Source organism: Pipistrellus hanaki, assembly GCF_964339955.1.
Source record: "Pipistrellus hanaki genome assembly, chromosome: 3".
NCBI lineage: Eukaryota > Metazoa > Chordata > Mammalia > Chiroptera > Vespertilionidae > Pipistrellus > Pipistrellus hanaki.
The window spans coordinates 182,994,005-183,010,081 of NC_140505.1; the positions used below are offsets into that span (position 1 = coordinate 182,994,005).

The 16,077-nt window shown below is 49.4% G+C and overlaps 2 protein-coding genes across 2 annotated transcripts in view; one reads left to right on the forward strand and one right to left on the reverse strand.

The window, feature by feature from the left end:
* MYH9 (myosin heavy chain 9) overlaps nt 1-10,710 on the reverse strand; it is an 89,800-nt gene extending 79,090 nt beyond the window's left edge. The window contains exon 1 of the mRNA XM_084876761.1: nt 10,509-10,710. The gene's annotated coding sequence lies outside the window, so the exon portion shown is untranslated. The remainder of the gene's footprint in view (nt 1-10,508) is intronic.
* LOC311618686 (uncharacterized protein) lies at nt 313-10,512 on the forward strand (the record flags this gene model as incomplete). The annotated part of the gene is made up of 2 exons (XM_084876233.1): nt 313-1,431; nt 1,462-10,512. The coding sequence occupies exon 2, from the start codon at nt 9,430-9,432 to the stop codon at nt 10,510-10,512; it is 1,083 nt and encodes a 360-aa protein (XP_084732359.1). The 5' UTR covers nt 313-1,431; nt 1,462-9,429.
* Nucleotides 10,711-16,077: the final 5,367 nt, after the last annotated feature.

Below are 16,077 nucleotides of genomic sequence, written 5' to 3' on the forward strand. Positions count from 1 at the left end.
TCTGGCCCAGGGTGGTACATGAGCCACTCAGGGAGGGCAGCTGGTTGAAGATCTTCCTCCAATGAGCCCAGAAAGATCTCCCGGGTCCATGTTCCTAAGCTTTCTCACCACAAATGACAAAGTGGTTGTACCTGTTTTCTGTCAACTCAAATTGGGCATCGGAGCTACACTTTCTCCTGGGCTCACCTTTATCACAGCCCACACCACCAGAGTGAATCGGGTTTTTCCCTGGGCCTAACCCCCTGAGGGCAGGGCCCGTAGTGTCTCATTCCTCTACATCCGAACCACCCAGCAGTTTCTGCCCTCCTATTTGCTGAATGAATGAATTTCCAAAACAGCCAATAAAACCCAATAAACTTTCTGGCAAGGTAATGTTTCTTCTCCTCCATTAAAATAATAACTGTGGCAATACGGTCAGAAAGCCCCGAGAGATGCAAACAGTGGATGGGGTAAGGGCAAGTCTCACCAGCTTTGTTATTATTGTTTGAGGTATCCACAACGCCCTTTTTAAAACTCTAAGGAGGGAACTGAGTCCAGTAACAATGATGTCTCTCAACACTCCATGATAAACCTCCCCCAAGTCCTTCAGCTGGAAACAGCATGCTGAGCACACGCCCAGAGGCCCAGGCAGAAGGCCCGGCAGCCACTCAGGGGTTAAGGACCTGGGAGTGGAATCCTGCACTCCCACATTTCTCAGGAAATGGCCAGGGGGAAGGGGGCCTTAATGAGCCATTGAGCTCTGTAAAGACTGGGAGAGGACTGGGCCTGGAGCTCCTAAGAAGAGGAAATCTTTTACCAGCCCGGTGACTCAGAGAGCCTTGACAACCTGAATCACCCCTGAACAAAGCACTGCCAGGGTCTGAGCAACTGAACAAGGTCCCAGCCGGCTCCCTAGACGCAAATTGTGCCACGTCTCTAGTTTGCAATCAGCTCAGATGCCGCCTCCTCCAGGAAGTCTACTGGGACCTTCCTGAGCCTCTCTGCCCTAGCTGGCAGGACACCATCAGCTCCTGGAAACTGCTTCCTTCATCTCCACGTTCCCAGCACCCAGCCCAGGGCCTGCCACCGTGGTCAGCAATCTGCGGCTCGCGAGCCACATGTGGCTCTTTGGCCCCTTGAGTGTGGCTCTTCCACAAAATACCACAGCCTGGGCGAGTCTATCTTGAAGAAGTGGCGTCAGAAGAAGTTTAAGTTTTAAAAATTTGGCTCTCCAAAGAAATTTCAGTCGTTGTACTGCTGATATTTGGCTCTGTTGACTAATGAGTTTGCCGACCACTGGCCTAGCACATAAGAAGCTCTGAAGAGCGGCTACTGAATGATGGTGGACAGATGAACAAATGAAGAAAGGAAGGAATGGCAGTCTGTTGGATGTAAGTGGGCTGAGGTCAGGAAGACCCCAATGGTCAAGATGATGGCCTGGCTGGCTCCCTGGTGAAGACCGCCAGGGCCTGGCCACCTCAGGCAGGCACGGCAGCCAGGATTTACACTGCCCGGCGGCTGTCCTTTCACCTGCCTTCCCTTAGGACCAGCCACACACATTTGAAAAACGACCAGTTGAGGTTAAATGCAACACTATCGACTGGCAACCTCTCTCTGAGGAGCCAACTACACTACAGGACAGGAGGCCCCATTCTGCCGCGGCCCACAGTCTGCTCCTTTCGCCAATGCCCGGTCACTGGTGAGGGAGGAGGCCCAGGGGCCAGCCCATCCCCTCACTGTCAAGCCCGGGAGTGAAGGGCATCTATAAGGTCACTCTGGGGTCTAGAGTCAGAGCACCCATGTTTGAATCCCTGCTCAGTCTCCTCATCTATAAAATGGGGATACTTGTCGAAACCGGTTTGGCTCAGTGGATAGAATGTCAGCCTGTGGACTGAAAGGTCCCAGGTTCGATTCTGGTAAAAGGCATGTACCTTGGTTGTGGGTACATCCCCAGTAGGGGATATGCAAGAGGCAGCTGATCGATGTTTCTCTCTTGTTGATGTTTTTAGCTTTCTATCCCTCTCTCTTCCTCTCTGTAAAAACTCAATAAAATGTATTTTTTTTTAAAATGGGGATACTTCCCTACCTCATGAGAATGAAGAAATGAGATAATTCATGTAAAAGCACCAGCACAGTGCTCCATAAAATTTAACGATTATGATTATGATTACTATTATTAGCAGAGCTAGGAGGACTTCAATCCAGACATCCTGATTCCCAGGCCAGTGCCCTTCCACCAGAGCCTCTTCCTTCCCCGCCCACCATCCCCATCTCCCTCCACCTTCCAGGCAATTCTAGCCTCCAGGAAGCTGGCTCAGAAATCCCCAGCCACTCAGTTAATATGTCCTGTCTCACATGGCAAATCTCTCTCCCAAGGTCCCTACCCACGATTAGAGGAGGGGGCTACTGAGGATAAGGAGGTGTCCTCTGCCCTCCAACCCCACTGAAGTCCCAAATAGGCCATGCAGCAGGGGCCCAATGAGCCTCGGTTATTGACTTCGCAAAAAAAAAAAATTTGAGGTCAATACTCTCATACCCAATAGTTGTCTTAAATACTAAAAAATAGACCAAACCTTTAAAACAGCTCCCTGCCACCATCTTTCTCGCCCCAGAGATTTCCAGACAAGTAAGTATCTTGCATCCAAATTTTGTAAAATGGAGAGATCACTACGAAATGGCACTCTAAAGCTTAGGCTGCCTGGGCCTCCATGTTCCCTGGCCTACAGGCAAAGGTACCAGTGAGCCTGAAACGCCGCTCCTACAAAAGGACCGGGGCTGACTCTGAGATCCAGCCAGGGAGAGAGCCCGCCTCTGGCCTCCGGGTCTTTCTTCACAGTCCAGTGGGTTCTAAATCCTCTTCCCCGTCCAGCCCAGTTAGATGAAGTCACCCAAACTGTTCCAAATGCCTGACTTTATGTTTATCAGACAGGAAGCTGCCTTCTCCAGCCCAGTGACTTAAGGCCAAACACAGGAAGCGCGGCGGCTTTTGAACACAGACATCTCTAAATAAAGGTGGTGCTTTGTAGCAAGCTTTTTTAAACTGCTTGAGCCAGCTCATAACCAGCGCAGATGTAATACGTTGAATTGTATCGTGTGGTCAGAATGCAAAGGTTGCATGCAGGCCTCGAAACCTCAGCATCCAGCCCAGGAAATCTTCTGGCAGGTTCCTCGGTGATCTTCGTCACCACACCTTGTGGTCAAGGGACTGGCTTGTTAGACAAATTTTAAATCTTTAAAACCTGAACATTTCTTTCCTTCCATCCGATGATGTTGGTGATAACACGAGAAAAAAAAAAAGGAGGAAAAGGGAAGAGAGAAAAGCAGCACTTCACTTAACACATATTTCTATGTTAATTACAACAAGCTTAAGAAGGCAGGAATCTCCATGGTGCGGATAAGGAAACTGAGGCTCCAGTGTGACAGCTAGGAGACAAGGTGGGGGTCTAGTCCTGGTTCCATCTGACCCCAAAGCCCTTGTTTTGGTCCCTCTACTGTAGGTTTCATGCTGAAAATACAGCAAATCGATCACCCAAGACAGTGGTCGGCAAACTGCGGCTCTTTGGCCCCTTGAATGTGGCTCTTCCACAAAATACCATAAAGTCAGGCCTGGGCGAGTCTATCTTGAAGAAGCGGTGTTAGAAGAAGTTTAAATTTTAAAAATTTGGCTCTCAAAAGAAATTTCAATCGCTGTATTGTTGATATTTGGCTCTGTTGACTAATGAGTTTGCCGATCACTGACCCAAGACATTAAACTACTTAAAATGACTAGAAATGAGGACTGGCTGCGGAACACTGGAAAGCCACTGCTCTCAGAAGGGCCCACCCTGCTGCCTGGCACGACCCCATGTGAAATATTGATTTTTGAGCTGTGGGAACTTCCAGCCTAAATGGCCTGTCCAACTGGAAGAAGTTCAGAGAAACCGGAGAAACACCTCCCACCCCATTTCTTAACCCTAGTGCCCACCCCAAAAATGAAAAAGATTAAGGGTGGGGAAGAATAGACTCTTGAGGAAAGATTAAAGGAGCTAAGTATGTGTTGCTTGGCTAAACAGCGCATAAAAGGGATGATAACAGTTCAAAAACACTTTTAAAGGAGGCCGCATAATTTTGAGAGAGAGGCACTGGGGGTGAGAGAAACCAGGGGCCAAAGCTTTCTTCTACCAACTCGCAGACAGATGAGCTTGGGCAAACCACTCCTTCTGGAATTAAGGGAGAAAAATTACACTGTCCTTAATATCCCTTCCAGCTCGGGCACTGTCTAATTCTCAGTAAATTCAATAGGGAGATTTTATTGTTCTGCTCATTTTTCTTTTAAGCATTAGAGTTCAAATGAAAGGAAAAGGACCCTAAGACACTAGTTCCCAAACGGTAGAGAGATGTCCTCGGAAGTGAGCGGGGCCTCCTCAGAGGCCCCTTGTTCCTGTGGGTAGCACCGCAGGGCCCTAAGGACCAGCACGGAAGTAAAGATTGGAGGGTGGGGGAAGATCAGCTCCACCTTCAACTTCTCCAGGGGCCCAGCCCAACCTGCCCGGGCAGGAAGCCACACCCTTCGGTGGCAAGTTCCGGAAGGCCTTGCAAGGCTCCCTCCAGCCTCAGTAGGAAGGTTCCTAGTGGAGTAAGCAACTGGGCTGAGGAAGAAGGGCCCTGTGAGGCCTGGAGGGTCAGGCTGGGGAGAAGCTCCCAAGAGGGCCTTGCCCTCAGCCAAAAGCCAGTCAAGAGCCTTTTCTGGGCCCCCCTGCCCGGAGGCCAGGATGTTGTGTCCCGTTCTGGGTGCTGAATCACCTCGGGCCTGAGGAACTAGTCAGCAGAATGGGGGCCTGAGAAATTCCAGCAGAGCAGCCAGCCTAAGTTACTTTTTAAAGAGATATGCATCAGACACAGAGGGCATCCTGCTTCCCAAATTATTTGGTACCATCAAAGCGCGAGGGGCAGGTGGGGGCAGGGGGATTTGGCAGGCCAGCATCCAGCCTTGGAGCCCATGTGGTGGCAAGCCCATTTTAGACCTAGGCTCATTCCGTATACTTATGGGTGACTCATGCCATTCCTCCCGGAGGCCAGAGGCTGCCTGGCAGGGGCACAGGCCTGGCAGAGACCCTGACGGGGGTCTTGCACTGCCTTGGCCCCAGAAAAGAGCTAACTCGGCAGCGAGGAGAGCTGGCAGCTTCTCCAGTGCCCACACCATGCAAGACGAAGATGGGCTTCCTGAAGAAGGGAGTGGGGGTCCTCCAAGTCAAAACACTCTTCTGATCACATTTTCTCAAGAATATGGGCCTTTCCACTGTTAATGCATAAGAACCACAGGCCAGATGTCTGAGGGACACCGGGATGGAGTGGGAAGGGGCACACTAGTGGTTGAAATGACTTTAAGGTTAGAGGACCCAAGGGATTAAAGGCCTGGTCTAGACTTCTGGTCAGGTAATCTGGAGCCAGGGGAACTGTGGGAAACCTGCCAAAAGGTCATCCTGGAATACTTTCCAGACACATACAGCAAAGAAAAGCAATCATCCACCATTTTCCAGAATACGAGGGAGTGGATCAGAGTAGACATTTCTTACGGGTTACTCTGGTGATAATATGACGTCATGGAGAAGAAAACAGCACCCAGAATGTTCCAGCCACAAGAGCAAGTCAGTCCATTTGTAAAACCTCTCCTCCTTCCTTGCACGCAGTAGGCAGGCACTCAACAGGAAACTTGGAATCTAGAGCGATGCATTTTAAAACTGAGACCTGCAAGACTGGCCAGCAGACCCCCTTACTTTTATAGGGAATAAAAATAAGAAAATGTTTAAGTTTTTTTTATGATTTAAGGGCAATACATATAAAGAGGCATTTAGTGAAAAATAATGCTCACCCCCTCCCACGCCCCCATTCTTGCTTCCTGGGCCCTTTCAAGAGGCAACCACTATGACCAGCATCTCACTATCTTTTCAGGCACAGAGCCAAAGTGACATAGCATGTTTCACACGAAGGGACCACCATCTATACTACTTCACATCTAGTTCCTTCCACTTACAACATATCCCGCAGAGCATGACCTAGCAGGAATATAGATCGGCCTTGTTTTTTAAGGGGCTGTGAGGACTGCCCCTGCACAGCTGTGCAGGATTTATGTGCCCTTTCTGATGGACAGTGAGCTTGTTTCCTGTCTTTGTCCATGACAATGCTGCAAACAATATCCTCAACATTTCCTTTTGCACGTTTGAGTTGATCTGTGGGGTGCATTCCTAAAATTCAGACAGGACTGTGCTTTGACAAATATTGCCACCAAACTACATTCAAAAAGGAGAATTGTGCCCAGCCGCTTTGGCTCAGTGGATAGAGTCAGCCCGCTGACTGAAGGGTCCTGGGTTCAAACCCCATCAAGGGCATGTACCTTGGTGGCAGGCTTAGGCCCTGTCGGGGCCCATGCAGGAAGCAACCAATCAATGTGTCTTTCTCACATCGATGTTTCTCTCTTTCCCCTGCCCTTCCATTCTCTCTGAAAATCAATGGAGAAGTATCCTTGGGTGAGGATTTAAAAAAAAAAAGGAGAGTTGTTACAACCCATATGCCCATCAATAGGGCTGGAGAGGACCTAAGAAACTGGGGCATATTGGAGAAATTAAAATGACTGAATTTGTCAGTTTTCCCCATTCTCTTGTGCATAATTAGTGGGCTCACAAACTGGTATAATGTCTTTGTAGGCAATAATGGCATTTTCTGCCGAAACCAGTTTGGCTCAATGGATGGAGCATCGGCCTGTGGACTGAAGGGTCCCAGGTTCGATTCTGTTGGGGCATGTACCTTGGTTGCCGGCACATACCCAGTGGTAGGTGTGCAGGAGGCAGCTGATTGATGTTTCTCTCTCATCAATGTTTCTAACTCTCTATCTCTCTCCCTTCCTCTCTGTAAAAAATCAACAAAATATATATATTTTTAAAAATAAAATAAAAAATAGTAATAATAATGGCATTTTCTACCAAAATCAAATGTTCCCTCAGCAAGAGCTAGAAGCCAGATCTCCAGGCACTCGAGGCTCTTGCCTTGGCGATGTGCTCGCACTGGAAACCATGGTTTAGAACTAAAACTTGCAGTTAGTTTGTGAACCTTCTACCCAGGCCAGGGCCCGGAAATGAGGCTGCTCAGCACACACTCAGCAAGTGCGTCCACAGCCATCAGCGGCTGGAACCCAGAACCACTGAGGCTTCAGAGGCCATGAGTGCTGCGTGCACACATGCACAGGCACCAGCACACCTGCCTGGAAGTAGAAAGGGCTCTGAGCCAGGAGCCAGGAAAACCATCCACCCCTCCGCTTCTGTGTCCTCCCTGACAACCCAGGGAATTAAGATGGTACATTTATATACTATGTTAAAATGTTACATAGCCACTCTACTTACTTAAATAGGCCCTTTCAGAAGCTTAATCCTTTCAGTTCTCACATCTCACCCTGTAGGGAAGCCATCAGGATTCCCACAAGGGCTGTGTGCCTTGCCTAAGGTCAGAAAGCTAGTAGTGGCAGGGTCAGGGCTGGAGCCTTGTTCTGAAGCTCACTGCCCCGCGATCCCCAGCTCTCAGCTCTCAGAACGGGATTCTGTAAGTCACAGGAGCACCGCTGCCCAGGGCAGCCGGGGCTCCACTCAGCCACTGGAGGACCCGAGCCCAGAGGCCCAGTGCACCAGGCAGTGACTTAAGGGTTAAGGCCCAGGCAGTGACTCTCTGGGGCTGCACAAAGAGAAAATGCACTTCCTGCCCCTGCGGCAGAGATGCTCTTTAATGCTCAGCAAATTAGACGTTTGTTTAATTAAGAGGACACACAGATTTTGTTATTCTAAATATTTCTGGAACATGATGCTTGGGAGGAAGTTGTTAGGGCTTGGATTTCTTTTTTTCTTTTTTTTTCCCTTTGCTTTGGGTTTCTCTTTCTCCCCCCCAGAGAAGCGAAAGGCCCGCCTCTGAGGAAAACAACAGCCAACCCCTCCTCTCCTTTTGAAATAAAGATGTCAAGCTGGTAAGGGCTGTCTTAAGTACTTTACTGAAGGATTAGCTACAAGAGGAAGTGAAGAAAGCACAGCTAGCCTGGTCCCTGGCAATACCCTATCAGGCTACACAACAATGCTGCCTTTTCCCTGCGCTTCTTTTCCTTTTAAAAAGCTAACAGATCCTTGTTTTGTTTTTTCTGGACCAAGAACAGGCGAAAGGCAGGCTGTGATTAACATGCATCCTCCATCCTGCAAGAGAGAAGTTGTCCCATCTCCAACCCCCTGGGTTAAAAAGTTTAAAAATAAAAAGACAGAATGCCAGGGCTCTGACCCTCTCTTTCCTCTCCCCTCCTCTGCTCCTCAGACAAGCAGCCACAGAACGCACCTCACGGGGCGGCCCTTCCCCAAGCAGAGCCTGCCAATCTGGGCACCTGGATCTGCCAGCGCCTGGATCTGCCCATGGGCACTGCCAGGACTTGCTGAGTGTGAAGAGTGCAGAGCTCTTTGGTGTCACCCCACAGCCATCTGGGGGGCACAGCGGCTCTCAAATTACACTGAGCAATCTCTTGACGCTTTTAATTACCCCTCAATTACCCACTAAATGAGTCCTCACTTTCCAACACCCAGCGCCTGCCCTGTTTGCAAACCGGCAGTGCGCTCCTTCCTCGAGGCCTCAGACAGAAGTGGCCCCTTTTGGAATTCCTCGAGTCCTTTGTCTGTGGCATGCTCGGGACACTCATCAGAGGCCGCCTTTGTACTGCAGTCACTGGGCCACTATTTCCCCTTCAGGGCTGTGAACTCCTCCGCGGCAGAGGCCCATGCGTCTCCCAGGACGGGCTGGCTCCTTCCTCCGAATCCCCATGACTCACAGCACCTTTCTGGGGGTCTCTGTCATCTTCGCCTCACATCCGAGTCATCCACAAATGTGTCTCAGCTCTCCCCTAAGGGCCCAAGGGCAGGGGCCAGGTCTTACTCAACCTCACACCCCCTCTACCACCTGGCAGAGTCCCTGGCACAGAGAAGCCAGTTAAATATTTGCTCAATTACACATCTATGCACCCTCCCCTCACCCCAGCAGCCTTGTATACAAACTAACTAATATGAGTCGAGTGATTGTCTAAATAAGCCTTAAAGCAGCCTCTCTTCCTACCAAAAAAAAAATAAAATAAAATAACCAGGTGAGTTACCAGGAGGGCCTCAAACAGTGGAAATGGCCAGTGTTGCAGGAAGGCGCTAAGGCTCTCTTCCCGTCCACAGTTCCTCAACAGTTACTTTGAAATCCTGTCAAACCCAGCACGGAGCGCAGTGATAAGACAAGCGGCCTGTCTGCAAGACCCGGGACTTCCCAGGGACCTTTCTCCCCACACCTGGCTTTTGGGTGGGGGCTGGGTGGGGCCGCAGACAGCAGCCCTGGCGCTCACGCTGCCGCCGCCGCCACCTCCACCTCAAGACAACCGGCAGCCCTGTCCCGCAGGGTCCTCCGTGTGGAGGGATGGAGGATGGGTGCAGTCCTCCCATCCCCAGGACAGGATGCGGTGAGGACCCCTGCACGGGAAGGAAGGGCTGGGGATGTAGAAAACAGCCCCAGATCTGGCCCAAACAGGAAAGATGCAATAGCCCCGGCCCAGTCCTAGAGGCACAGGATGCAGCTCCCCCACCCCCACCCCCACCCCGGCCCCGCCCGGGTGGGGCGGCCCCAGGTGCGGCGGAATCAGGTGCATGCCTGGGAGGCACCGATGGCTGCGGGCAGTCCCGGGCCTTCGGCTCCCCGAGAGAAGTCAAAAGTCAGAGGGTGCGGGGCTGCGGGGGGAACTGGGAGCTCTCTCCTGTCCGGCAGGCCCGGGTCCTCCTTCCCCGGGCACCCACCCACCGCACCTCTCCCAGCGCCCTCCTCGGCCCGGGCGCCCGCCGCCGCGCAAATGAGGAAGTCGGGAGCGGAGGGCGGAAACCGAGCCGAGTGCCATGTCTGCGGCGGGGCCGTCCGATTCTGACTCAGGAGGACGCCCTGACAGCTGCCAAACGGTCCCCGCCTGCCCGTTACCTCCGATTCGGAAAAGGCCTGAGAAACTTCCCACGGAGCCGCGGCCCGCGCCCACCCCCCGTCTGGGTCCCGGGCGCGGCGGCGCCCCGGAAGGGGTTAAAAAGTTTGCCCAACTTGGGCACCGGGCGAGGCGAGGCGAGGGCGGGGCGCGCGCCCCGGCGGCAGGGGGAGGTTGAGGCTCCCCGGTGCCCCGCCGGGAGGGAGCCAGGCGGGGGTGGGGCCGGAGGAGATGAAGGGTTTCCGGGGAGCACGCTGGCCACGACCGCCTCCCGCTGCTCCCCGAGCCCGCGCTGCCAGCGGCGCCTTTCGGGGCATCGCGCAGGGGGGTCCTGCTGCCCCTCCAGGGAGGATGCGGTGCCAGCCCGGCCCGCAGCGCCCGCGCCCGCCCGCCCGCCCGCGCTGGTCCCCGGTCGCCGGCCGCGCCGGGGCCGAGCACCACACGTCGGCCCGCCTGCCAGACGCCCGCGCCCCGTCGCCGCCGTCCGCACCCGCCAGCCCCGGGGCGGGACCGCCTGGCGGGGCTCGCTCACCTGAACCTGGATCGGCCCCGGGGAACAGGCGCTGCTTCTCCCGAAAGGGCTTTCTCGAGCGCTCGGGCGACGGCGGGGTGGGGCGAGCGCGCGAGGCGGGAGCTGCGGCAGGTCAGCCTGGCTCTGCTTCCGTGCCGTGCCCTGCCCAGGAACCGCGGGGATCTGCGCGCCTCACCGCACCCGCTCGGCTCCTCGCCGCCTCCCGCCCCGCCCTCTCAGCCGCCCGCCCATTCCTCGTCCGGGCGCCGGCTGGGGGCGGAGCCTGGAGGGACGATCCGGCCCCCGGATTGTCTCAGCCACTCCGACATGATGGACAGACAAATCCAGCCTATGGGAATGGATGGGGGCGGTGCCTCTGGGCCCGGAGGGGCGGGGATTCGTGCGCTCCAACCTCTACGCTCGCCACCTTCCCCCGCGCTTCCTACTGGGGCGGTTCAACGGACAGCCAGGTTCTAGGGGCAGATTGACACGGACAGAGTCCAATCAGAAGGAGGAGGCCCTCCATTCAGGGCTGAGATGTTGGTGCCTTGCCTGGGCGGGGGCGGGGGCGGGGGCGAGGTCGGGCTGGCGGTAGCGGACTGGGAAGGTCCGGGATTCTGACACCCCGCCCCGCGAGCCGTTTTCCCTGTCCCATGTCATCCTAGCAGAAGAACAGAGACTAAGTACCATATATGGAAAAAGTGCTATTTGACATCATTACGATGGCCTGTGGAGCGGACGGGGACTCAGCCCCGGATTCCTTGTGGGCGCCCAGAGGTCGAAGTTGGATTCCTAACCCTCTCCAGAGACTGCGCACGCTTTTGCCTTCCTTCTTTCAGGCTCCGGACCTTTGCTACGACGGGTTCTCGCAGCCTGGAACGCCCTTCCCAGCCTTTCTGTATCTCCACGTGTTAACTCGCACACTTTCCTTTTAGGTATTCGGTTCAAAATATTTTCTTGGGGTTTTTTTGTTTGTTTTTTAGGTAGGCAAAGAGAACTTGGCCAATACAAGAAGATTTTTTTTTTTAAGAATGTTTATACTTATCTTTTAAACCATCTAGAATTTATGTTGATTTTGGAGGAAGAAATCTAATATAATTTTTGTAACAGTCAGTTTCCACATCCATTTTTTCCACTTCATTTTCTCCATTTCAGGTACCACCATCATCACCTATGGAATTTTTATACACTGAGTGGCCAGATTATTATGATCTCTGAATGAACACATTCATCTGGCCACTCAGTGTATATACTATATAATAAAAGGTTAACATGCAAATTGTCTCTCAACCAGGAGTTCGACCATCAGGCAGGCGGGCCAATTGTCCATATCCCATCCCTCTGGCCAGGCTGGCAGGACCCCCCACCCATGCATGAATTTGTGCACCGGGCCTCTAATACACACACACACACACACACACACACACACACACACACACACACACTGAGTAGCTAGATTATTATGCGTTCAGAGATCATTATAATCTAGCCACTCAGTGTATGTTTGGATCTGTTTCTGCATTGTATCCATTTATCCATTGATCTTCCTGTGTGTTCCTGTGCCAGTTCCACAATATTTTAATGAAGGTTGCTTTCTAATACATTTTATATCTAAGAGGGCAAATTGTTAATTATTCTTTCCTTTTGTAATTTTCATTCTATCATGACTAAGCTATTCTTCCAAATGAACTTCAGAAAAAGTTTATGATCTAAAGACAAAAGAGTCCTGGCCGGATAGCCCAGTTGGTTACAATCTCTTTGTCCCAATACATCAAAGTTTCGGGTTTATCCCTGGTCAGGGCACATACAAGAATCAACCAAGGAATGCATAAATAAATGGAACAAGAAATTGGTGTCTCTCTCTCCCTTCCTTCCCCTATCTCTAAATTCATTCAATAATTTTTTTTAAAAAAGAATGCAATTGTGGGAACTTCTGTTTTTTTTCAAAATTGGAGAAGTACAAGTATACAGATATGGGTTTAAAAGTTGTTCGCAACTTTGTTTATATTCATTAAATATTACAAATAAATGTACAATATAATGACTCAATTAAAACTTTTTGATACATCCAATGTTGAAAGTCATTAAAATGTTACATAGATTTGTATTTACTGATTTAAAATATACTAAGTGAAGAAAGCACTTAGAATGCTGTTGTAGCAGGATTTTATTTTTATGCTGTGTGTGTGTGTGTATGTGTGTGTATGTATGTGTGTGTGTGTGTGTGTGTGTGTGTGCGCGTGCGCATAGGGGAATAATGAGGTTTAAAAGGCATTATATTAAAGTATAAATAGAGGTTATGTCTTGGTAGATGATTGTGATTGATTTTTTTCTATGATTATATTTCTAACATAAATCTCTTGGATAATTTTTCCAAAATGGAAGAAAAAGACTCACTTTGATGTCATCTCCTGGACAATCTCTTCCCTGACCCTATAGGCCAGTTAGGTGCCCCTCTCTGTGCTTTGTCTCTGTGGACCCAGAACTAACACAAGGCTTAGAATAAATTGGTCCTTAGTGAATGCTGGAGCAGGACTCAGAGAGCACCTGTTTTTTTATCTTTTTCATTTAATTTTTAATTGATGTTAAAGAAAAGAGGAAGGGAGAGAGAGAAAAAAAAAGAAATATCAAGTTGTTCCATTTATTTATACGCTCATTGGTTGCTTCTTGTATGTGCCCTGACTGGTGATCGAACCCACAAACTTGACGTATCAGGATGATGCTATAACCAACCAAGCCACTGGGCCAGGACTGTTTCCCTATCTGTAAAGATGGGCAAAATCACAGGGCCTCACCCAGCCCTCGGGAATGTTGGGAGGAACGGAGTGCCTGAAAGCAGTGTACAGGACAACAGAGCGATATCTTTATATATATATATATATATATATATATATATATATATATATATATATATATATAATTGATTTTTTACAGAGAGGAGGAGAGAGGGATAGAGAGTTAGAAACATCAATGAGAGCCGGGACCGGTTTGGCTCAGTGGATAGAGCGTCGGCCTGCGGACTGAAAGGTCCCGGGTTCGATTCCGGTCAAGGGCATGTACCTTGGTTGCGGGCACATCCCCAGTAGGGGGTGTGCAAGAGGCAGCTGATCGATGATTCTCTCTCATCGATGTTTCTAACTCTCTATCTCTCTCTTCCTCTCTGTGAAAAATCAATAAAATATCTTAAAAAGAAACATCAATGAGAGAGAAATATCGACCAGCTGCCTCTTGCACACCCACTACCGGGGATGTGCCCACAACCAATGTACATGCCCTTGACCGGAATCGAACCTGGGACCTTTCAGTCCGCAGACCGATGCAGAGCGATATCTTGTCGCCCCTGCTGCTGTTGTTGCTCAGCAGGGCATTATTGGTAATGGTCATTTCCGTTTTCCTCCTGGCCCCGCCTCCGAGCACCACCTCTCCTGGGAGTACAGGTCACTAAGAAGATGGAAGTCCTTTCTCGGCCAGACCCTGAATTCTCTTCTCCCCATCCACAAACCCAGATACTCTCTAACTCAGACAGCCTTGCCACAGGCTGTCCAGACTCACCCTGCCAGTCTCCCAAGAACCTACACCCTTGATAGTATCTATTTTTATAACAGTAATATATATATAGTTTATGTGTTAAAATAGTGTTATGGTTGATGTAGAAAATACTAAAAAGAACAAAAATGTTATTATCCATAACCCTATCACCACAATACAGCAACTATTAATAAACCTTGTTATTTCCTTTAAATCTTTATATACACACATAGTTAAAATAAAATTGAGAATTCTACATATATATGGTCAGCTGATTTATTTGCTACCTCAAATAAATAAGGAAAAGATGGTCTTTTTAATAAACGGTGCTAGGTCAGCGATTAGGGTTAGGGTTACATACACATGTGGAAACATAAATCTTGACTCCTACCCTCACACCATTGGCAAAAATAGGTTAGGCTGGATTAGAGACATGAATGTGGGAAGCAAACAATAAAACTTCTAGAAGAAAGCATAGGAGAATATTTTCACGACCTTAAAGTAAATAAAAATTTCTTAAATGTAACCCAAAAAGTATAAATCCTAAGAGAAGATTGTTAAGTTGAACTTTACTAAAATTAAGAATTCCTTTTCATCAAAAGACACATATAAGCAAGTGAAAAAAATCGAACCACAGACAGGGAGAAAATATGGGAAAATGTAGATATAACAAAAGACATGTATCCAGAATTTATCAAGAACATTAAATATACATGTATACCAGCAATTCTACCAGTGAGTAATAATAGACAGTGCATGCAGTGATAATAGACATAAATCAAAATATTCATAGCAGCTTAACATGACCAAAAATTAGGAGGAAAAAAAGTCTATGAATGGTAAAATGGGTATATGGATTTTGTCCCTACTATTGATTCCTACACAGAAATACAAAAGAACTAGTGTTACATGTAAAAAGCAGTATGATGCAAATGTCCATGAACTGCTCAATGATAAACAAAAAGTGACAAATCCATGCAATAGAATATTATCCAGCAATAAAAAGAAATAAATTGTGGATACAGACCATTACATGGATGTCCTTTAAAAACATTATGCTAAGTGAAAGAAGCCAGTCACAAAAGGCCACACACTATATAATTTTATATATATAAAATGTCCAAAACTGATAAAAATAGACACAGAAGCATGGAACAGAGCCAGAGACACAGAAGCATAGAACAGACTGTCAAACCTCAGATGGAAAGCAAGGAAGGATTGGGGGGAGGGGGGTGGTCGAGGGGGAATAGGTAAATCTACAGAGACAGAATATAGATGTGTGGTTGCCAGAGGCTGGGGAGAGGAAAAAATGGGAAGTCGCTGCTAATGACTATGAGGAGTATTTTTGAGGCAATGCAATTGTTCTGAAATTAGATCATGGGGCTGATTACACAACTCTGTGAATGTACTTTTAAAACCACAAATTACATATTTTAAAATGATGAACTTTATGGTAGGTGACTTATATCTCAACTAGTGGCCTAGTGCACAAAATTTGTGCACTGGGGGTGGGGGTCGCCCAGCCTGGCCTGTGCCCTGTCACAACGTGGGAGCCCTGTGATGGATCACCCCAAAGAGGTAGGCCCCACCCACCCATCCGGGGCTCCTCGATGGATTGCCCCAAAGAGGTAGGATGTAGCTGCAGACCCCCAGGCCTCCATGCTGCATGGGGACCCTCCGGCCCTGCCTCCCCTGGGGCCACATGGAGCTGCGGGACCCCCAGGCCTGGCGATGTGAGGATCTGGGAGAAGGCAGGACTCCCAGGCAGGCTCCGTGAAACACATGCAGAGGCAAGCCCAGCCCCCACCCCTCCACCTGCACACACCTACTGTGCACATAGCCATCTTGTGACGGCATGAGGGCATCAGGTGTGATGACGTGAGGACCACCTAGGCTTTTATTAGTAAGATAAAACTATTTCTAAAGCTACCTTTTAATGAGTGAATCTCAGAAATATTGAAAGTTGAGTGAAAGAATTTAGATACAAAAAAGAGAGAGAGAGAGAGATGCTGTATGGTTCCATTTGATGTGAAGTTCTAGGACAGGCAAAAATCAATCTTGG